This window comes from Trematomus bernacchii, unplaced genomic scaffold (assembly GCF_902827165.1).
Source record: "Trematomus bernacchii unplaced genomic scaffold, fTreBer1.1, whole genome shotgun sequence".
Classification (NCBI taxonomy): Eukaryota; Metazoa; Chordata; class Actinopteri; order Perciformes; family Nototheniidae; genus Trematomus; species Trematomus bernacchii.
Genome location: NW_022987409.1, coordinates 4,218,734 through 4,239,523, shown reverse-complemented (window position 1 = coordinate 4,239,523; position 20,790 = coordinate 4,218,734). Strand labels below are relative to the sequence as shown.

The 20,790-nt window shown below is 41.3% G+C and overlaps 1 protein-coding gene across 1 annotated transcript in view; it reads left to right on the top strand.

The window, feature by feature from the left end:
• tnmd (tenomodulin) overlaps positions 1-19,260 on the top strand; it is a 47,634-nt gene extending 28,374 nt beyond the window's left edge. Inside the window, exons 4-7 of the mRNA XM_034138671.1 lie at positions 4,461-4,568; positions 11,674-11,833; positions 13,622-13,716; positions 17,772-19,260. Coding sequence (XP_033994562.1) covers positions 4,461-4,568; positions 11,674-11,833; positions 13,622-13,716; positions 17,772-17,981 — 573 coding nt within the window. The 3' untranslated portion in view covers positions 17,982-19,260. The remainder of the gene's footprint in view (positions 1-4,460; positions 4,569-11,673; positions 11,834-13,621; positions 13,717-17,771) is intronic.
• Positions 19,261-20,790: the final 1,530 nt, after the last annotated feature.

Here is a 20,790-nt window from a genome sequence, read left to right as displayed (position 1 = left end):
CGTGTGTGCTAAAGAGGTTTAAGAATTTTACATTTCTGCTGTAAGGTGCTCAAAACCGTTCAATGGCCATCACACGCCCCAATGTAGAGTTTCTGCAATAAGCACATGTGAATAGGTGGAGTACAGGTATGGAAAAGTGATCAAATTCACACATTTTGCCACAAAAGGATATAAACAGTGACGCCAAAAATATATTGATAGGGATTGGAGATAAAGAATGTAACAAATGATACATATCTTGAAACACACAAACGTAATAAAACAATGCCACTGAAATAATTTAATAAAAAGGCTCCCATGAACATAAATTATTGGCACAATCCAACACGATTGTGGCTGAAAAAAACGCGTTATCACATGCCTAAAAAAACGCAACGTAGCAGCAGGCTATGGGCTGCAAGAGGCCCGCCCATTAACAAACCACACAAGTTATAACTGGCTATCTAATGTTAAACATGTAGAGAAAGCAAACCATCAACAGATAGGATCAAAAAGCTATTTATAATCAAGTTTCTTTTTTATACCCCATTGATGTTTCTTCCTTATGAGAAAAGTGTTACGTGTTGTGTTTGACACAGACCGTTCTCTTTGTCTATTTAATTTTATATATTTTTTGATCATGCGTTTCTTATGCACCATGTCTGTGAAGTACTAGAAAATTGCCTTGTTGGAATGTGCAATATAAATGAACTGTGTTCCTTACCTGCTGGTGCACGAGGGTGCTTTGAGGCCTGCACCTATATTACCAGGTGTTTCAAATATTCTGTCTCTCTGTTGCATCTTATATCTAAACCTGCTTATCCTTAGTGGGATCACAGAGCCTATAGCCCCCAGACCAAAGGCCAAGAGGAATACATTGCCGATGCTAATAATACCACAGACATGTAGGATAACCCTATCATATTCACTATTTCACCTACAGACAGCTTGAGTCACACCTAATCCGTAAACCAGAGGACCCCTGCCTTTTTGCTTTACTGCACATAATGCTAGCTTTTAGAGATCTTTACAAAACAGATTGTTACTCAGCACAGAAAGTGTTGTTCGCATTTCTTCTTTTCTTTCTTTTGCTTGCCACAAGGCCTACTACAGCATCTGTCTGCTTCAAAACACACATATCAGCCACCAGACACCCAGCACAGAAATTGCCGGCTAAACAGATTCAGTTAAGGTGGATCCTTCACCTGTCGTCAGTCATCTCGTTTTAGTTTCTTACCTTCAGATGGTTTCCCGCCTAAAGCTCGAACCAGCATCCATAAATTAACACAGGTGTTGGAAGAAACAGCTGGTGACTGCAGCCAATCTGTAATAAATAATATTAATGTCAGAGTTTTATTTCTCAACAGATTGAGTTTCCTTTTTTAATTTTCTTAATATGTCCTTTTAGCCATTAAATATCTTAAGAGAATGGGAGGAGAAGTGCTGATGGTGTTGGGTTTATTTACACCCTGAGACTAATTAGAGAAATGTGAAACAGGTGAGCAGGTGGGTGGGGGGGGGGGGTCAGGTGATGGGAGTGGCAGGAGAGAGGTTACTACAGGACATGAGGGAGGGGCTGGTGAGGAAGTCATGTGACTGAGACAGGAGGGTCTGAGGGCATCTGTTGGACAGGTAGAGAAATGGCAATGAATAGGGAGTTGGAATGAGGCTGCAAATAGGGACAGAGAGGAAAAACACAACTGAAGCAGAGACCTTGAGACACTGAAAATATTACAGTTTTACAAGTAGACCTATCTAACAGTTGTCTTTGGAGTCTCACATAATCTTAACAACTCTATTCTTCAAAGAAGTCCACAACCAAAAGTCATGAATTTTGACTGAGCACAAAAGAAAAATGTGGTTGTTGCCCACCACAAAAAAATAGCACGCTAATAAAAGATAGCTAGCTCATAAAATACCTAGCATGCATGTCAAGATAAAAGGAGAAAGCTAACAAAAAAACAGTATATAAAAGAGAACCTGCAGGCTAACTTGAAGCAAACTAAAAATGGCCAACTAACCCAAACACTAGCAAGCTAAAAGCAAGCAATAAAACAACAAAGCCAAACAGTGTATCCTATAACTGTTTAAAAGTCATATACTGTAGAAGACTTGTACATGGCTGATAAAATGTGAAAACGACTGTTAGAAGGAAACATGCAAAAATAATAAAATGTTGGCTATACTAAATAGGCAAAGTTTTGTCAAACCAGCTTTTTTAAATGAATTCTATCAACTAGACTTATTATAAAACTTCTTTGTTACAAATCCTTCCCTTAAAATAAAATGCTTCTGTAGGTGTAGTCTGTAACCATTTGTGCTGCCTTTCATATCATCTTTAGCCATGAAGATTTGGCTGTCAGAGGGAAATAAAAAAAAGTTTTAAAAAGTTAACCTTTTCTTTCTGCAGCTGTTCACTGCATTTCAAATCGTATGGGAGCTAAACAAAAGCCCTTCAGCGTTTCATCTGGTCAAAAATGTTGAAATGGATCATGCAAAAAAAACTACCGAGGGTGTAGAGAACAGCCTACAGATTTTGGAGCTCCACACTGATGTCCAGAAAGGGCAGTGTTACAAACATTCATTGAACAGTGATTTAGGAAAACAAATTGAAGATTTATGAAGCTAAAACTACAGTTATAAACAGTGGCTCAGTCAGTAGGGGCTTGGACTGGGAGCCGTAGGGTCGCTGGTTCAAGTCCCCGACCAGACCTAAATATGGAGTGTGGACTTCTACTTGGAGAGGTCCCAGTTCACCTCCTGCCCTGCCGTGGTGCCCTTGAGCAAGGCACCGGACACCCCCCTTCCCCCCCCACTCCCATTGCTCCCCGGGCGCTGTACAATAGCTGCCCACTGCTCCTAGTACTAGACTCCTTGTACTAGGATGGGTTAAAAGCAGAGGCCAAATTTCGCTGTGTGTGCTGTGTGCTCTGCATGTGTGACCATTAAAGAGGGTTTCATCCCTCCCTATTCTATTCTATATTCTATTTTAAACAGGCAAGACATTATACATCAGTTATTTACGTTTAAAGTGAAATTATTCTTTTTTTGTGTTTTAAAGCACACAGAAATTATATTTTTTAGGTAGAAAATGTCCCCTTGTGTTGATTATGTCCCCTACCACAGTAATACCTGCTGACACTACTTGACTTCTTCCTTCACAGGAGCTGAATGATGCATGCAGAAACATGTTCTCCATCTTCATGAATAGATTAGCATCTTGCACATGGATGCTCCAAGTGGATATTTTATCATTGTGTGTTTAAATTACATAATTTGTCAATTTCTCATCTGTGTGTTAATGTGTCTGTCTTCATTTTCTGAATGACCAACCCCAGTAATCACTGTATCTCATCACAACATTGCCCTCTCCTCTTCTGCTGCAGCTCACCAACACAGAAGACCCAAATTAAACAGAGACTCATCACAATAAAGCCTGGCATAAACATCATGCTTTTGTGCTGGAGACCATTATTGCTCCATCCTTTTCCCGCACAGAAGAAATTACACGCGGTAGATTATGACAGCCATCACTTTGTATCATGTCATGTGCGGCTGGTATCTGGTTTTCAGAGTGACAGCACCACAGAATATGTAGAAAAAGCACCCACATGGTCAAGTTAACCGATTCAAAGGAGATGTCAAAGCAATCACTGTGTTACTGTAATTAAATTTAGATTGAATCAAGTCCATTTTCATGGTACGGCTCATACAATTTTCAGTTGATACAATTCTAAAGCAGCCGTGGCAGATGTAGATCCTGCCGTCTGTTCTAATACAGTGTGCTGAATGAGCAGCTCCACTCTGCAGAAAATAAATTGGATACAATCTAAGATACTGAGAGTCTTTCAGAGTTATTCCGGCTGAATATCTTAGATTAACACAGAATGGCAGCGGGAGAGAATTAACAGATCTTTCTTGCCTTTTGAGGCTCTGTGAGGCTCTGTGTGTCAGAGTGAATAGAGCCACAGTCCACATGGTGGAGGATCATCAGTGGAGCTGAAGAGAGTGACTCCACGCTCGACTGCACAGATTAAGAGAGTGACAGGGACCTATGACTGACTAATTCAATGGGGGCACTCTCTGTAGAAAACACTTCATTCTCAACAATGTCATTTTGCTCTCCTGTGCGATATATATACTGCTATCTGCTACGAACTACTATTCATCCTCGCAGGAACACCCCCGCCTTTTTACTTCAATTCAGCCTGAAAGCAAGAGCTGTGTAGCAAAGGCCAGGCAGTCATCAATTGCATACTGTGCTAAAAGAAAAAGGAAAAAGATCAAAACACACCTCTTCTCACTCATTAGGTTTTAACTGCTTTGACTTATTTAAGAGCTTTGATAATCAGCAGAAAGAGGAGCATTTTAAAACGGTTGCCCCAGTGCTTATGAGATATCCACATCACAGAAAGCTAATTAATGATACATATATCTGAATTTCTGAGTATCCTTTCGTTTCTTTTTCCTTTTTTTCAAAGGGAATCACTGGGATCCGGTTTGCTGAACATCAGAGGTGCTACATCAGGACCCAAACCAGGAAACTACCCACAGTGGCAGAGGTGGAGGCCGGGGACACGGAGCTACTGGTATGCCTCCTGCCTTTTCTGTCTGTACTGTCAGACTCTCTGTAGTGCAACAGAGGCTGTCATGCATATTGTAGGGAGATAACCAGAGTAGAGCTCTGTGAGGAGCACCACACAAATCCTCCGTCTGTCCACCTTATCCTATCTCCCCCACCCTCCTTCAGAAGAGTAAACTGTGGTTTGTGGTGCTGTGAAACCGTCAGAGAGCTGCCCACAAACCCAAGGCATCTTTGTGGTTCACATCAAATGGTGTTTGCTGTCAATCTTGAGCCAAAATAAATGTTTAATCATCTCTTCCAAAAGCTCTACCCAAATAGCCTAAAGGGGGAAGGGTGCAGGGTGAGAGGTAAGCCATTAAAACAGTATTTTTTAAAAGACGGTTACTTTGTAATATTGACGACGCTCCCTCTCCAAGTACAGAGTGATTCTTTTGGTGCTTATCGTTGTGAACTTCAGCAAAAAATGGATGGAGGAAATTCAATCAATCAAATTCTCAATTTTTGTCAGTGTCACAGTGCAATACACTCAGTGGGCTGTGTGTTCAAAGAGAAAATCCCTCTCTCAAATGTCTCCACTGCTTGCATGCTCTCATTTACATTTCACATTGTAGCTGGGAAGAAGTAGTTGGCAAATATCTGACGCTCCTCGCTCACTGCTTCACTTTAAAAACAGAATAAGGCAATTGTCAGCCCAGTCTCAGTTTTTAACTTTAAGAACACAAGCTGTTACACCAAAAACCAAACAGTGTTTTGCTATGTTTTTCCTCTTATCTTCATAATGTCTGATCCATGCTTACAAATACTAATTGCCCAGGCAGCACCATATGTCCATGCCATTTCGGTCTTTTTTTTGTGCGCTGTGAAGCATAATTGGCTTAATTCACAGCTCCAAAGTGAATAATTGAAGGCCAGGAAAGTGAGTAGGGTTTTCACCAGCTAAGACAGACCTGACTTTGATGTACATGAGTAAACAGATTATTAAACACCATGTTCAATACAATAGTGTTCAAGTGTTTTTATGCTGTGGTTTACATAAGGGTGTTCTGATCAATCACTATGAATAGTCTTACACAGTGTTGCCGTATGAGATGACACTAAAGTACAATTAGTAAGGAGCCTTAAATAGACTAAGAAGTGATAACCAGGCAGCCCAGAAGATACCCTGTCTCCTAGAAACTACGCTTACATACTACTAATTCGTTGTATTGAGTGGGGAATACATAATTGCTGCCTGGATTTTATTCATAGGCAATATTTGAGTGTCTATGCCGCATGCTAGTTTGAGGGAGGAGGTTAAGGTGGATTGTGGGCGTACAAAGTAAAGGACTTTGATACTGGAGATGAGGATTTGCATCCCAAATCCTGTATGTTTAGGCTTAGGCAACAAAAATAATGTTTTTCTAATTATTCAGTTGCAAGAAGCAGATTTTGTTTTGAAAAAATAAGAATATTGCAGGAAAACAACTTTGTAATGATTTAGAAAAAACTGCAAATCTGAGTGTTGAGTTGAATAAATTAACCGGCAGAACAGGTGAATAAGGTGGTGGCAGAGTATCATCACTCCAGCCAGAAAGAAAAAAAAACTTTGGAAATAAGCCAATATCTTTACTGCAATACTAATAAGTTAAATGGGGAACATGTGAGCAGGTGGGAGGGGATGGTCAGGTGATGGAAATGGCGGGAAAGGAGTTATTACTGCAGGCAGGAGGGAGGGAGTGACTGGATCTTGAATGACAGGAGAGTTATGGCAGAGAAATCAGAGGAATAACATAATGAACACCAGGAACTGGCTGAATTTGTGGCGACGTATTTCACATTATGGGAGGGAGGCTGTGGCGTAGTGGATTAGTACGATCTTCAAATCAGAGGATAGCAAGTTCGAGTCCCACTGCAGTCAGCATGTCGCTGTGTCCCTGGGCAAGACACTTCACCCCAAATTGCTCCTGTGGGGATTGCCCACAGTATTGAGTATGTAAGTCGCTTTGGATAAAAGCGTCTAACAAGTGACATGACATGTATTATATATGTTTATATGTTTGATCTTTGACATGTTGGCTGTTACAAAGCAATATTTTTTTAATGTGGAATTCTCAAAAGGACTTTTGGGTCAGATGACCTTGATATTGAGGATCTTGTATCTGTGCGGTGAATTTTAAACTACAGTCAAAAGCCGGTGAGCTTAGCGTAAAGACTGAAAACCAAGCTCTCTACAAAGGTAAAAGAAATCTGTTTACCAGCATCTCTAAACCTCACTTATTAATAAATAACAGCAATACCAATGATCTGCTAAACTAATGAATAAATGAGGTAAACAACACACTTCACTGGATGTATAAAGATAAATAAACTGCACATCATTTGATAGACACAACAGTGGAAAAGCGATCAAAGAAACCGAATGAACGCCATAAATTATCCTCTACCATTTTTGTCAATAAAGAAGGTATGTTTTATTTATGTCAAACACTATATTGAACAAGAGAAATATACTAAATATCATATTTAGGTAATAAACAGTGACCTTAGCCTGACCTCACCAAGCTCTGTTATCACATTAGACAGCGACCCCTGATCCGTCCTCCTTGAACATCCTCCCACGTGCGACCCCCGAGGATAGCAGCACAAGTTTTCCCTTTAGGTGGTGAAACCCCAGCTCAGAGGGGTTATAGCCAAGCAGTAATGGTTCCTAGCTTAACCCAGCCACAGGCTTTAGGAAAGATGGCTCAGAGCAGCCGTGGCAGGCTTTAGTGCCGAGGTGAAAAACAATGGAAAAAATTGCGGGAAAACTGCAAGCTGCTGATAAGGAAATTCAGCCCCTGCGAGGGAGAACCAGGTGACAAACATGAATTGTTTGCCAGGATTTTTTCCTCCCTTTTCAATTTGCCTCCTCTATGAAACGTCTGAGGGAGTAATCCCTGAGCTTCATTCCAGTTTCTCCAGTCTGACACAGAAATCGCCATCCACCTCCCTCACACCCCTCAACATTGTCAACTGATGCTGCTTGCTCCATTAAACAGCCACTTAATATGGATGACCAAAGCTCACCCAGCATCCCAAAACCTCCCACTCAGACAGCAACTGCAAACAGAAAAACAGCAGAGGATGTGAATAAAGTCCTGCAAGGTCCTACGGTTTGCTTTTTCTCATATCTGTCTGCATGAAAATGTAAGATTGATTCGTAACAGCGATACCAGTGGGACTATTTTGCAACAAAATTTTAAAAACAGTTCAGTTCCTGCAGATGGGGACATACTCAATCAAGGCTCAGTATGGGCAAACTAGTGTTTTGCATGAAGACATTTGTCCACTAGCCTTTTTAAGATATGTTAAAGCTTCAAAATTGCAAATCACATCGGGCATTTACTGATGTATGTCTTGGACATACCTGACAAGCCTGGGTTTAACCACAAACTTCATTTCAGGCATCTAACCAAAAAACCCAAAAGGCCTTTAGCCTTTCTCTCAAGGCAGGCTTTCAGTGTCCTGTGTGGTCTGAGAGAGGGTGAGTCTTTACCTCTGTGGGGACTGTGTTGATTCTCCTGAACCAGTGGTCTTCTTGCCAGTGGAAAGAGTGGTGTTTCCTGCTTGGTCTTCTATTCAAACTGTCTGCTGCGTCTGCTGGTAGGAAGCTGAGTGAATGAATGCCTCCCCTGACTACCAAATTGGCTGCAAATGTGACCAAAGCCATGTGCCAAGTGGCTGCAACACCAGAAATGGATTAACACGCTCTCTCTCTCCCCGCCCACAACCTGAATTTGCAGACCGCCCCTCGTGCTGGATTGGCTTGACTGTTTCCTCTGGTTTGCCACACCTCAGAGAAAGGTTAAATATAACTGGACAAGGACAAACAGATACAAAACTACAGCTTCCTTCGTTTTGTACTCCCACTCAGTCTGTTCCTTTAACCTCTTAAGGACGACGGTCCCCCCAGTGGACCCCCCCCACCGTTTTTTTTCGAGACTGTGTCTCAGGGCTTCTTAACATTTATGAAACTATTAATGTGTAGCACCAGATTAACGGGAAGAATCTCAGCTAACTGAAGATATGAACCATTTTTACCAAAACAAAACACAAGGGTAATACCACGCCTCTGAATTAGCACTAAGCGAAAAAATGCTAACGCACTTAGCACAGAACTCAAGATAAAGATACCCTTATTACTTATCATAACTGCACATACAATATATCCGATTAAAGCTGAGACTCCACAGATTATATAGGTATAGTATCATCACTGAGCGATCCGAACTCGCGACAGGGGAAGCAAACACAGACATCACAACACGTACCTTTACGGAGCTTTTACGGGAGATCGTCTCACCGTAGCTGTCAATCTGATCAAAAGACGTGTTCAATGGCATTAAAACGAGAAAAAACGCGGCTGAATCGGTTGATCCATAGGTTAATAATGTATCTGTCGCTTTGAAAAAAATATTTATAATCCATAATTAAATTTTTATGTAAAAATCGGAGAGAAAAAGTTAGCTGCTAATGGTAGCCAACAGAGTGTATGCAGATTCCGGTTTTGGCCACGCGTCACTCTCACTCCTTATTTGTTAACGTGTTGGGGTGTGTAGAACTTTCCCTCGATTCCATTGGCTCTAGCGGTTATAAAGAGATTTCATTCATCAAAATCGAGCAAGGGGGGCCAGAGATATGGAAAATCCACCCAAATGACCCCAGAAGTGGGTTTCTTTTGCTAAATCTCTCTAAAAAGGTCAAATTTCACTTGTTTTGCATCAATCTTGATACAGGGTACTTATTATATGTTGTACTTTGGATTCCTAAAGCTTTTAGTCTACTAACCCATCATCCAAGGGTAGTTTTCACTATAAGTAAAAAATAATTTTTGGACGGACACTATAATTTACAGTTTTTTACTATGTTCAATCTGAATTTTCTTTAAAATAAAAAACATCTATATTGATTCTGACTTTTCTACATCCAACTCACAGGTTTATCATTACTTTGAGAAAAAAGATGATTAATTTAACCCTTTTAGAAGGGAAGATATGGTCATTTGTTCTGGGAATGTCATTTTCGAGCCTGAGACCTGAAAAACAGGCTCAGGGTGGAACAGGTTAAAGGTCAGCACTGTCAGACAATTATTTGAATGTCAAAGTGAACCAAAATTAAACTCAAAGAAAAAAGAACACAGATTAACAAAATTCAAGCAAAAGGCTAAAAAAAATAAGCATTACCTTTTAGCAAATGCCAGCACTCTTTTTTGCTTAAGTGTCGACTTAAATTTCCCACATGGTACTCTGAATAATGAAACCACCTGCTTGTGTTTTGTACAGTATATGAAAGCTCTTGGTAGTCATAGGAAAAATTATGTTGATCTGGCCAACACAGCACCCCTTGAAACAGTATATCATCTAGACAGTGTCCCCCCCCCCCCCCCCTCCATTTTGGGCACAGTGGCAGGAGAGGGTAAATTCATTAACTCCAGCGCAACTTGTGTATAATTAAGTTGTGCATTGTGGGCGGAGAGCAAACATGCACCAGCAGGAGCAGGCCACAAATAACAAATTACCATAATTCCCAAGGTCCAATAGTTTAAATAAGTAGTTTGTGTCCTAATAATATAGCATTTTGTCAATATGAAAAGGGAAAAGCCTTTCAAAAGTGTGTATAAACTGGAAGGCTGTAATCATGTTGTCTTTGTGCTTGTCAACTGGCATTTAGAAATCCCAGCCCCATGCTAAAATGCTGACCTTTACCACTTCCCCCAGGCCCGTTCCTGCAACTTATTGGAAGTCGTTTTTCAACTGTGAAGTCAAAGTCATGTTGTGAGCCCCGTGTCGTGACCTCCATTTATTTCCAGAGAAGACTCACTTGGCTTCAGTGGTTAGGAGGTCCAATTAGAGAGTTGCTGCTTGTGTTCTGAGAGTTTGATTTTAATTTCTGCAAGCCACAGGAACAGTGAGTGCAACAACTCATTGCCAGACCCCCCCTCTGCGTGCCGACCCAACCCGGCTACACCCGTCCTCTGAGTCGTCATTAGTTTACTGGTCGGAGCCTGAAAGTGGAGGAAAGTGTGTCAAAAGCTTGGGCTAAACACTCCTCACGCCCAAACACAATCTAAAGGAATGTGCTCGAGTCTTTTCCCCCCTCTCTGCGGGTCACAACTGTGTCGCTCCATGACAAACACAAGCGGCATAGAAAGCGAAAATGTAAATCAAGCTGGAGTGACAGGGGTGAAAATGAGGGAGGGGGCACGACCTAATATAAATGATTTTGCTCCTCTACAGCCTCAGGATTCTACGTCAAGCTTAACTAATGTGCAATTAAGCTTTAGACTGGGAGAAAATCACCTTGTAAAAACATTTGTCAAGTGAACTGTTTTTCTGTTCTGGGTTGCTAATTAACAAGGGAATGGGAAGAGGGGTTTGTTTGTGTGTGTATTTACATATACATGAAGAAAATAAATATCTGCACTGTTAGGGCAGAGCATTAGCGAATCCCCTTCATATGTCTCTATTAGACATCACTGACATAGTCCCTATCATTAAGCAATAATAGTTTACTTTACAGCTCATGAACTACAGTATCAACAAATTAAGCCCTCTGATAGCGCCGGGTGCCAAGCGAAGCATTGTGGGAGAGGGGAGGAGGGAAGGGGGGATGGGGGAGGAAAATGCAAAGCTTTATTGTGTCTGTCACATTAAACGATATTGCAGCCACACTCAGAGTAATGAAGACCACTTCTAAAGTCATTTAAAAGTCAAATCATCACTGTCTGTGAATTTCAATGATGTATAATAGAAAGAGCGTGCCGCAGGCTCGAGAACAGGGCGAGGGAGAGAAAGAGGAGGGAGTCAGGGCGAGGGGGAGGCAGGAGTCACGAAGCTGCCGCCCTCTCAGCGGACAGAAAGGTGATAGATAAAAACGACGAGGCCGGAGCTGCTGCGAGGCTCAAGGGAGGGAGAGTGCAAATGCGGAAATGTATTTTGTGCGGGGCCTCGACATTTTAACAGGCTCTGACATGCAATATTCTATGTATGTATGTATGTGGTGTGTGTGTGTGTGTGTGTGTGTGTGTGTGTGTGTGTGTGTGTGTGTGTGTGTGTGTGTGTGTGTGTGTGTGTGTGTGTGTTTTCTCGCAGGTGGATGAGACAGAGGCCATGGATATGAAGGTGGAAGACTCCCAAGTGTGGGTTCCAGCCGAGGAGCCCATCGTTAACCCGGCCTTCCTCTTCGGCTCCAAGATCTGGGAGATTTGCCAGGAACTGCCCATCCACTGGATCCATCCCTCCCCTCTGAGCGGTGAGAGCAAGGGCCATCGCTGCCTCTAAATGCAGGCGATGAACACTTTCGCTGCAGGGCATCCCCACAGACCATCTGCGGGTCCTTAGGGACCGCATGAGCATCCAGCCTGGGCTTCTGTGTGTTTACAGAAAGTTATAAGAGCGATGGTCAGTGTTGGAAGAATCTCACAGATCCTTAACCTAAAGCAAGAGTAGGTTTTAAAATATTACTTTCTTTTGCTGGTGGCCTTCCCAAAATTGAAGCAAAAGTATCCATAAAAGAGTGGAAAATAGTCCATTATAAGTCAAAATCGATTAATTAGAATAAAGAGATGTTAGTAGACTAATACATGAACCAAAGTATCAAAGCTTAAACACAATCATTATGAAGAACAATCACTTTCAGAGTGTTTTAATATTTTAATATATCATTGTGTAAGCAGCATTTTAATATTGTAGCTGGTGTAAGTGGATCTGACTTTGAAGGGTTTGTATGATGATTATATTTTGTTCTGTAGAATGTATAAAATATACGTGAGTCCTTTTTTTTTGCATCTCTGGATCATTTCAACCAGATGGACTGATCTGAGTAGCAACTCATTTATTTCATCAGTCTTTCGAAGATTTTGAAGAAAAAATGTAAGGTGAAGTCACGATATCAATGGAGATAATATTGACAGGATGTGTAAAATCAAAACTTGGAGATATCATTTAAGACTATAAGCTTTCTCACATAGCTTTAAAAAATGTCCTAAAGTATTATATCTGAACAAACAAAATATGTTGGCACTTGTTGAGCTTCTTGTATGTCTAGTTACTGCAGTGGTGGGGGGCAACACATATTCAACTTCTCTACTGTATATAATATTCACTTTATATACTAAGAGAGCGGTACAATATAAATAATTTAGATTCAAGGAAACATACCAACCAAAGAGTAAAAGAACACATTTAAATATTTTGCAAATGTTTTTCATCTATTATTCATCAAAGAAAAGCCGAAATAATTGACAATATGATGCATAATAGTCATATAGTATGTGCACAGTGTCCAATAAATAGTTTTGTTAAACCTTGGCACCTTAGTAGACCCTTTTTGTATCTCAGGTAAGATTTTTCTATTCTTCCGTATTTTTCAATCATTGAATTTCCATTTTGTTGTCACACATTGGATTTTATATATTTCTTTGTAGCAAAATGAATGAAAAAAATGTACCGCATTGCACAAAACATATAAAAAACAGTCAAATTCTATTGAACAGATGGAATACACCACAATGGCAGAGCTTGTCGAATCCTTTAAGGAGGTAAGACTTTAAATAAAAGATCAATCACTTGTAAGATGAACAAGATTGTAGTGTGTGCAGTATATTCAAAGTAACTTCAACAATCTAATGATTTTAAGAAAAGAATATGATATAGAAAATGAAAATACTTTGAAAAGTAAAATACAACTGCCTCAAAACTGTGCTTAACAAAATGTCCATAGTGAAATTCCCTCGCTGTTGATGGTCATCTGGAGATTTGTTTTTTTTGTTCCTCAAAAGGATTTGAAGGCTTTACTAATTAGGATCCGGGGAAATTGATTTGTGATGTGTGTGTTAGTATCACAACAGCAACAACAAAACATTGTTAGACAGAAGCATGAAAAAGCTTTGAATGAGTTCCAGCGTTTTTCTTCTGAATGTCAAGCCACTGGGAAAATAGAGTGCACGAGCCAACATTTAATCTAAGAGCTTTACTTAAAAAACAGTAGGAAAACTGTTGCAAGCACATAAACATCTCCTCTCTTCATACTGTCTGGCAGATGCTGAGATGGGAAATGAGGACGCACCTGACGCAGAGGTCACAGGTCAGCGCTTCGCCCGTGACGTCCTGGACCACCCTGCCGTGAACGACTATGTAAGTGTGCCTCTGTGCCGGGACCATGAGATACAGTAGAGTCACTTCAATCAGCTCCAGCTCTGCCTCGACTCTTTCTGCATTTAAATAGCTCACTAATTGATGTTAAAACTGACTTTGTGCACCAGAGGGCACGGCAATTGCTCTATATATCTGTTTAAGTAAGGCCAGTTCATTGAAGACTCCCTTAATGTCTCTCCATTAATTGAGAGGAATATCCAGGCTTTCAAAGGCAGAAACTTGTGCCTTACAGCAACCGTTAGCTCATCTTCTCACTTCCTTCTTGCTGAGGCACTACAAAGAAGCACTCTCAAGGTCACTCATTGCTCCACAGATAAAGTACATTTATTAATACCGCTTTAATTATCAAAGCGTATAAAATGTCTGGAAAGGCCAAGTGGCATATTTTGGCGTACTGCATCTCAATAGAGAATGTTTAATCATCCCTGACGCTGAGGGGAAATCATTTAAAGCAGTATATTACAAAGGAATTATGCACTCATACTGACACCAGAAAATTGCAGTTAAACACTAAAGATATCAGGGACATATACAGGTGCAAAGATATACACACACACACACACACACACACACACACACATTCAGCATTTACAGGTGAATAGCCACTAAAGCCAAATTCAAGGAGAATAAGTCGGCTCTGTATCCTTCTCTGAGCTGTGAGAAACGGTGAGAGACACGCAGAGAAGTGAGACGTCCTATAAAGTTGACATTTATCAGGCTGTCCCAGAAACACCTCCCGCTCAACTCCTCAATTTCCCCCCCAGCCTTCCCTGTCTTCCCCTTCATCGTCTGCGGCAGGAGATGCAGTGCTATGCAATTAAAACATACCAGGGGATGAAAAACTCTGCTTTCCTTTTGAAACGTTCTGGCACTATCAGCTGAGTAATGCATACCAGTGCAATCCTTTCCAGCAGCACATCCAGGCTCTGTTTGTGGGTCCGGCGATAACAAAGGCCTTTGTGGCCAAGCAAAGGGCAGGCAGCAGTCTGTAATTGGGAGTCTGAACCTTCGCTCATACCGGTGGGATGCCACATGTGCTAGCCAAACCTTGTGGCTGTGGATAAAAGTGTTAGCCAGAACTCATGTAAATGTCCACACAGTCAGAAAACCACCAAGCACACACACAAACACAGTCTCCTGCGCACACTTGTTCTACCCCACACCCTTTCATCTATCATACTCACACAAAATACTATGCGTTCACTTTTTTCTGCTTCTGGATTTCAGAGCCAAGTCTCCCCACAGTTCAGGTTTCTTACGCAGAATAAGCGTTTGAGTCCTTGTGGCATATGTTGACAGATATATGAAGCCGACCTTTGCCACGGCTGCCATGTCAGAGTGTATTGTCCATCAGAGGTGGCCCTGGAAATTTCAAACTGAATAACTGCCATCTGACAAGGCTGAGGCGATGGTATCACAGTCCTTGACCCATAAAGTAAGAAATGGCTTCCAATAAGAGTTGACCTCACAAACATACACGTGTAAACATGTTTCATGGGTGTTTCTGCCTGTGTTTGTAATGTGTTGAATTCACATTAAGGATCGTGAATGGATGGCTATTCCTGCTGAACAGAGGTGCAAATAGATGAAATAATTAAAATCTGTGAATGTAGGACCTCTTTGCGCCTTCTGAGAAATCTTTACACTGAAGCTAAAGCCCATTATCGGCCCTGAAAACCAGCAGTGTTTACTGAAATACATAACTATGTCTGTATTCAATTACATCCCATTTCACTGTCATTCCACCTCACTGTAGAGCACAGTGAGATGAGAATCTGAGATCAGGGACAAGCGGTGAAGCATTTGTATATGTTCCACTGTCCTGTGCTTCTACATAAAAAACCCTTTGGAATACAAAGCAGGGTCTGAAACAGAAATGTTATCTCTGCTGTTTTGATCCCAGGATGAATGTGACGAGCTCAGCCATGAGATTTAAAGCCACATCCAGACACACGCTTCAAGCTCATGAAGAGCGGTGATCAGTGTGTGTGAAATAACACCAACAAGTGTGCAGATTAGAGGAGTCGTGCTTTGATTCATTACATCTTTTTTGAAAGACTGACGCCGTTTTCTACTCTGCAGGCTCATTCATATCCAGCGCCCCGTATTATGCACAGAGGTGCCTCTGTGTGTGCGTTTGCATTTGTATACGTGAGCCCGAGTGTGTGATGAAATCAGATGCAGCACGGGGGTAATGGCTTTTACTCTTCATTAATGCTGCTTGTTTTTGAGTGACTGCCTCAGATTTCCCAAGGTGAACCATTCTTATCACCGCAGCATCCCACAAGAGCTGGCAACTCAAAGCCAGAGTGATTAATATGTACCCTCCGTTTTAAAAGGATAGCTCTGATTAATTGTCTTTAAGCTACAATGATGCCCATTGGCTGTTTGTTTTGATAAACGCGGCATAATTTGAATACAATATTTCCTTCATTTTCCGAGCCGGAGCTCTAGATTTCGTAACCCCCCAGTTTGGGCTGCGAGGAGCAGATAAGATTATCGTTGGTCCATTGACAGCTTTCGTGTTGTTTCCATAACAGATTGTTGCCTGGAGGCTGATGACCTGAAACTTGACTGATACAATAAATCATTAAAAGCCTACCTGCACTTGTCATGCTAATAAATCAAACCCAGCTATCCTAGATATAATTTGTCGCACCCTTCTTTGTGTTTTTAGGATGTCTCACGAGTGTGTAATTTCACTCAATTTATCACAGCTTGCATTAAATGCATAGTGTACTTTTTGGATCATGCTGATGTTGAATTTATTGCTATGTTTTGATAGTTGCTAAAGAAAATAAACCAATAAAATGCATGAAAAACCACTCGGATTGACTGCCCACTGTCTTGCAGAGTAGAATAAAGTAAACTCCTAATTCCAGCACTTAATGTAGCTGAGGACTGAAGGGACTGGAGTTGCTCCTGCGGGTCCTGTCCTCTTAAACAATTCCCACACATTTTCTTTTCCCAACAGTGGATGTGTTTTGTTCTGCCCTATTGCACGAAGCTGAGTCACTGCAAGCACTTGCAAAGAATTATGCTAGTTTTGTTCTGAATGAGAAGTCATCGACTCCTGGATCCAAGCAGTTTAACGAGACAGCGCCGGATTGTCTCTGCGGATTCATTTACTAAAAGAGATTGAAATGTGGTCAAATGCATACTGAGGGCAGTTGCTGCCTCAACTTGCGCGGTGAGTTAAGTGGCACTTCTCCGAACCCCATTTGGAGTTGCTCTTGATCAAAGGCATGGCACTCAGCCCCCACGAGTCTACGGGGGCATGAACCAACCGGCACAATGGAAAAATCCAAGGGCCATTAATTCTACCCAATTTACCTTTCGTTTGGGTTTCATTTGGCTCCTCTATAAATTCAGAGGCAGCCAGCAAGAGCAAATGAAAGAATCCTTGTTAGGCGATCATTACTCTGCTAATTGCTTTAGGAATGTGCCATGCACTTAAAGTCAAGGTCAGGGGGAGGGCGCCAAGACGTGGGGAGCTCTAATTTGAATGCTCTATTGGAGGAGGGGCAGCCATTTTGGAGCAGAGTGTGGTCCTCGGTCGAGGGAGTGAAGAGGTCAGAGATGAAAGAAATAGTGTAATTATACTGGTAACTACCAGCGTAAGAGTCTCTTTGATTGAAGATAGCGCTGATAGAGCGGCTGTGAATGCTGGATTCAGAGACGGGGCGTTGTGAAGTCGTGCTACCTCTGGTATAATAGAAAGGTCAAGGGTATTATATCATGTTTTATGCTCCTGCAGCTTAAATCAAGCTCGCTCACTCTCCCCTGCTATCTTGATCTCTTTGTCACAGTCATCAAGCATGGCACAACTTTGCATTTTCACAGACATCAATTCTGATCTTTTCCCTCTTGTTTGGTTTTTACATATATTCTGCTGACCTACAAGCGAAGCGCGCTCATATATTCCCACCATCCCCTCCTCCTCTTCTTCTTCTTCTTCTTCTCTTGCCCTTGCCTTTGGGAGTGGACTGGCATTTGTCATCATGTGTGTGATTGTAACCCTGTGTCCTCTGCAGAGAGAAGTGGGAATCGAGCTGGATAACCGTCTGGACGACGAGGGCTTCTGCTGCCAGCACTGTCGCCGTGGTTACCGCTACTGCCAGCGCTACCACGAGCCCCTGGGAGGCTTCAACCCGTGGCCGTATTACTACCAAGGAGGGAGGGTCATCTGTCATATCGTCATGCCGTGCAACTGGTGGATCGCCCGCATGCTGGGAAGGGTCTGAGGAGGGCGCTTTGATTTAAACTGTTGTTAGTGCAAAATCCCCCCTTTTTGATAAATATTACATTTCACTTGTGAGAGCAAACCACACAATTATTATCCAATATGAAAGTTGGCCCACTGAGCTTTAGTCAGTTTAAACAGTCTAAATGTCATTTGAAACGTTTTGATTCTGTCTTACAGCTGTCTAATTTTCTGTGCTTATCTACCCATTAAGTATTCTCTCTGTTTGATTCTGTCGAGTGGGTGCAATTTAGTTTGGAAGATGTCACCAGAAACGAATCTGCTCGCAATGAAATACTTCAGCACTGTCTGTTCTGACTTTGTCATGCAGTCTTTTTTTTTTAACTTTTAGATTAAAAATACTTGTTCTGCTAATACTGTAATGTGAGAAAATCTACATGCAGAATATTAATATGTGCAAAAGTCAGAGTAGTGCCATTTATCTAAATATATGTTTTGTCTCAGTTGTTTGTCATCCGCTTTTTCATTATTGCTTAAGCAGATACAAGCCTTCCCATATTAACATGAAACCAGAACAACATATGCTAATCAAAGTGATACAAATGTGGGAAAAAAACAAATAAGCAAACAAAAAGAAACACTTAACGGAATTAAAGGAAGCCTTTCTTGCTGGCTTTATAACAAGTGTGTTTTAAGATCATGTTAAACTAAGGAGGTACAGTATAATTGTAGATGCACAGGCCTCAGCTGTCTGTGTGATGTGTTTGCTGTTTTTCTTCTGCTCCATTGTTTTCCCTCTTGTTGCAATCCACAAAATGCTTTAAATAGTGCGACTCTTCAAACATTTTTCTTCTTTGCCGAGGCGATTTTAATCTGCAACACCACGTCTCAATCTGTCGATCTGAAATAACTCTCATCTGCAAGAAACAGATAAGCGAGTAAGATAGGCATATACAATTGATGTTCTGTCATCAGAATAACAAGGTGCATAAATGCCCAAGAGTATTCAAGCGATGTGAGATATTCAAAAGTTAAACAGAGAGACAAAAATGGAGCACTCATGTTGTCATGGTTTGCTTTGAAGCCTTCTGTGTCTTTCTGTCTCTTTCCTGTTTTTTTCCCAATTAAAATTTCATTGAATGAATAATCTGAGTTGTCCTATCATATGAAACAATATGATGTGAAAGCTGAAGTGAAGATGTATGCAATCCCTACAATACACAGACCTCCTTCCATGTTCTCCATTAGTCCCATTGCTCATTAGTAAGAAATACTTAGCCTCAATTTGAGAAGAAAAAACTAGACGCTGGAGTCTCTCTTGTGTATCTGATTGTTTACACACTGAAAAAAAGGACTTTTTGGCTTTGTAAATATTACTTTGATTATATGTTTAAATTCTACAATACATTAGTATTTCAGTAATTTTACTCCAAATGTCTCCTTTTATTTAATGTGTTACTTGTGTTTCTATGTAATTTTGAATCTTCATTTTGATAAGTGAATTTTAACAATAGCACCAAGTAAATATTACCTAAATTATTGTATTGACTGTACAACCTGTTAAAGCTATTAAAATGTACATGGGAAATGCAAGTTAACTGTGGGTGACGTCATAGGAGAGTATTTCCCGCACGTTGCCCCCGCAGACATGCACGGCCAGTCTACTCAGAAGGTTGACATTTGAGTGGAACTTGAAGACTGCTTGGTCAACCATTTCATTTGAATATTCATCGATGTGGAGTCATGTGAGTATGTTTATGTGCTTGGTTAACTTGTTATATTCCTATTAGCTTGTCAGCTGAAGTCAGTATTTGGTTATTAAAAATGTAAGGCTAAGTTAGCTAACATTAGCTGGTTAACTAGCTCATTATCGTGCTAGCAAACTTAGCCCGGTTTCATGCAAGTTGCACACATCAGATATAATATATTTTTTTTAATGGCTTATTTGAAGCTTCAAAGTTGTCGGCTACGACAACATTCGCCGTTTATAATGGAAACTATGGCGCACTTTTAAAAATTTGAATAGTTTTTTATTTCGGGAGAGGGGGGTGTTCATGGCTCCAGCTCGACAAAAGAAATACTCAACAGTATGTGCGACGCTACGTGATGCGGTCAGTTTCACTGCAGCCTAGAGAAGGACAAAGTGGTCATGGAATATTATATTTGCAATTAAATATGAACAGCGCGATTTAAAAGGTAAGTGTGTGTGTGTTTGCCTCGATGGATTCACTGTTGGCGCTTTTCCAGTGCAGCACTTAGCACAGTTTGGTTTGACCCGGCCCGTAACAACATACTGATACCGGTTAGTAAAAACCATGAATTAATGCTTTGACAAGTCTGCGTTTTGTACTTGTTTCACTTTTGTCTAGTTTCTGAACAAATATGAGGAGCTGTGAGCTCTGAGTGCTAACAGCTAACGGCTGATGTTCCGGTGTGAACGCGGCTATTGAAGATTCCTGCAGTACAGGAAGTGACGATCCTGAACACGTTTTTTTCCCGGCCCCCCGAAGGACTCATCACGGAGGTGATGAGTCCGCTCACCATGCACTTTGGGTCGGCCTTGGTCAAGCCCTTTTGACCCCCCCAGCCTGGTTCTCGTAAAAGCCATTTTTCGCTCAAATGATACCATGGAGGAATGTAACGGGAGTTGACAGGGGACTCTCCCCGCCTCACGAGTGCCTATTTTCGGACACTTTTTTTCACATTTTCCCCGGTTCTATTCATTTTTATTTTGTTGGCTATTTCACCCGGTTCCTTCTAACTGGGACACTGCCCGGTCCGGGTGTCCCCCCCACGGCCAGTGTCCAGCCCCCCCTCCCACTCATCCATATATTAACAGATTTTGACAT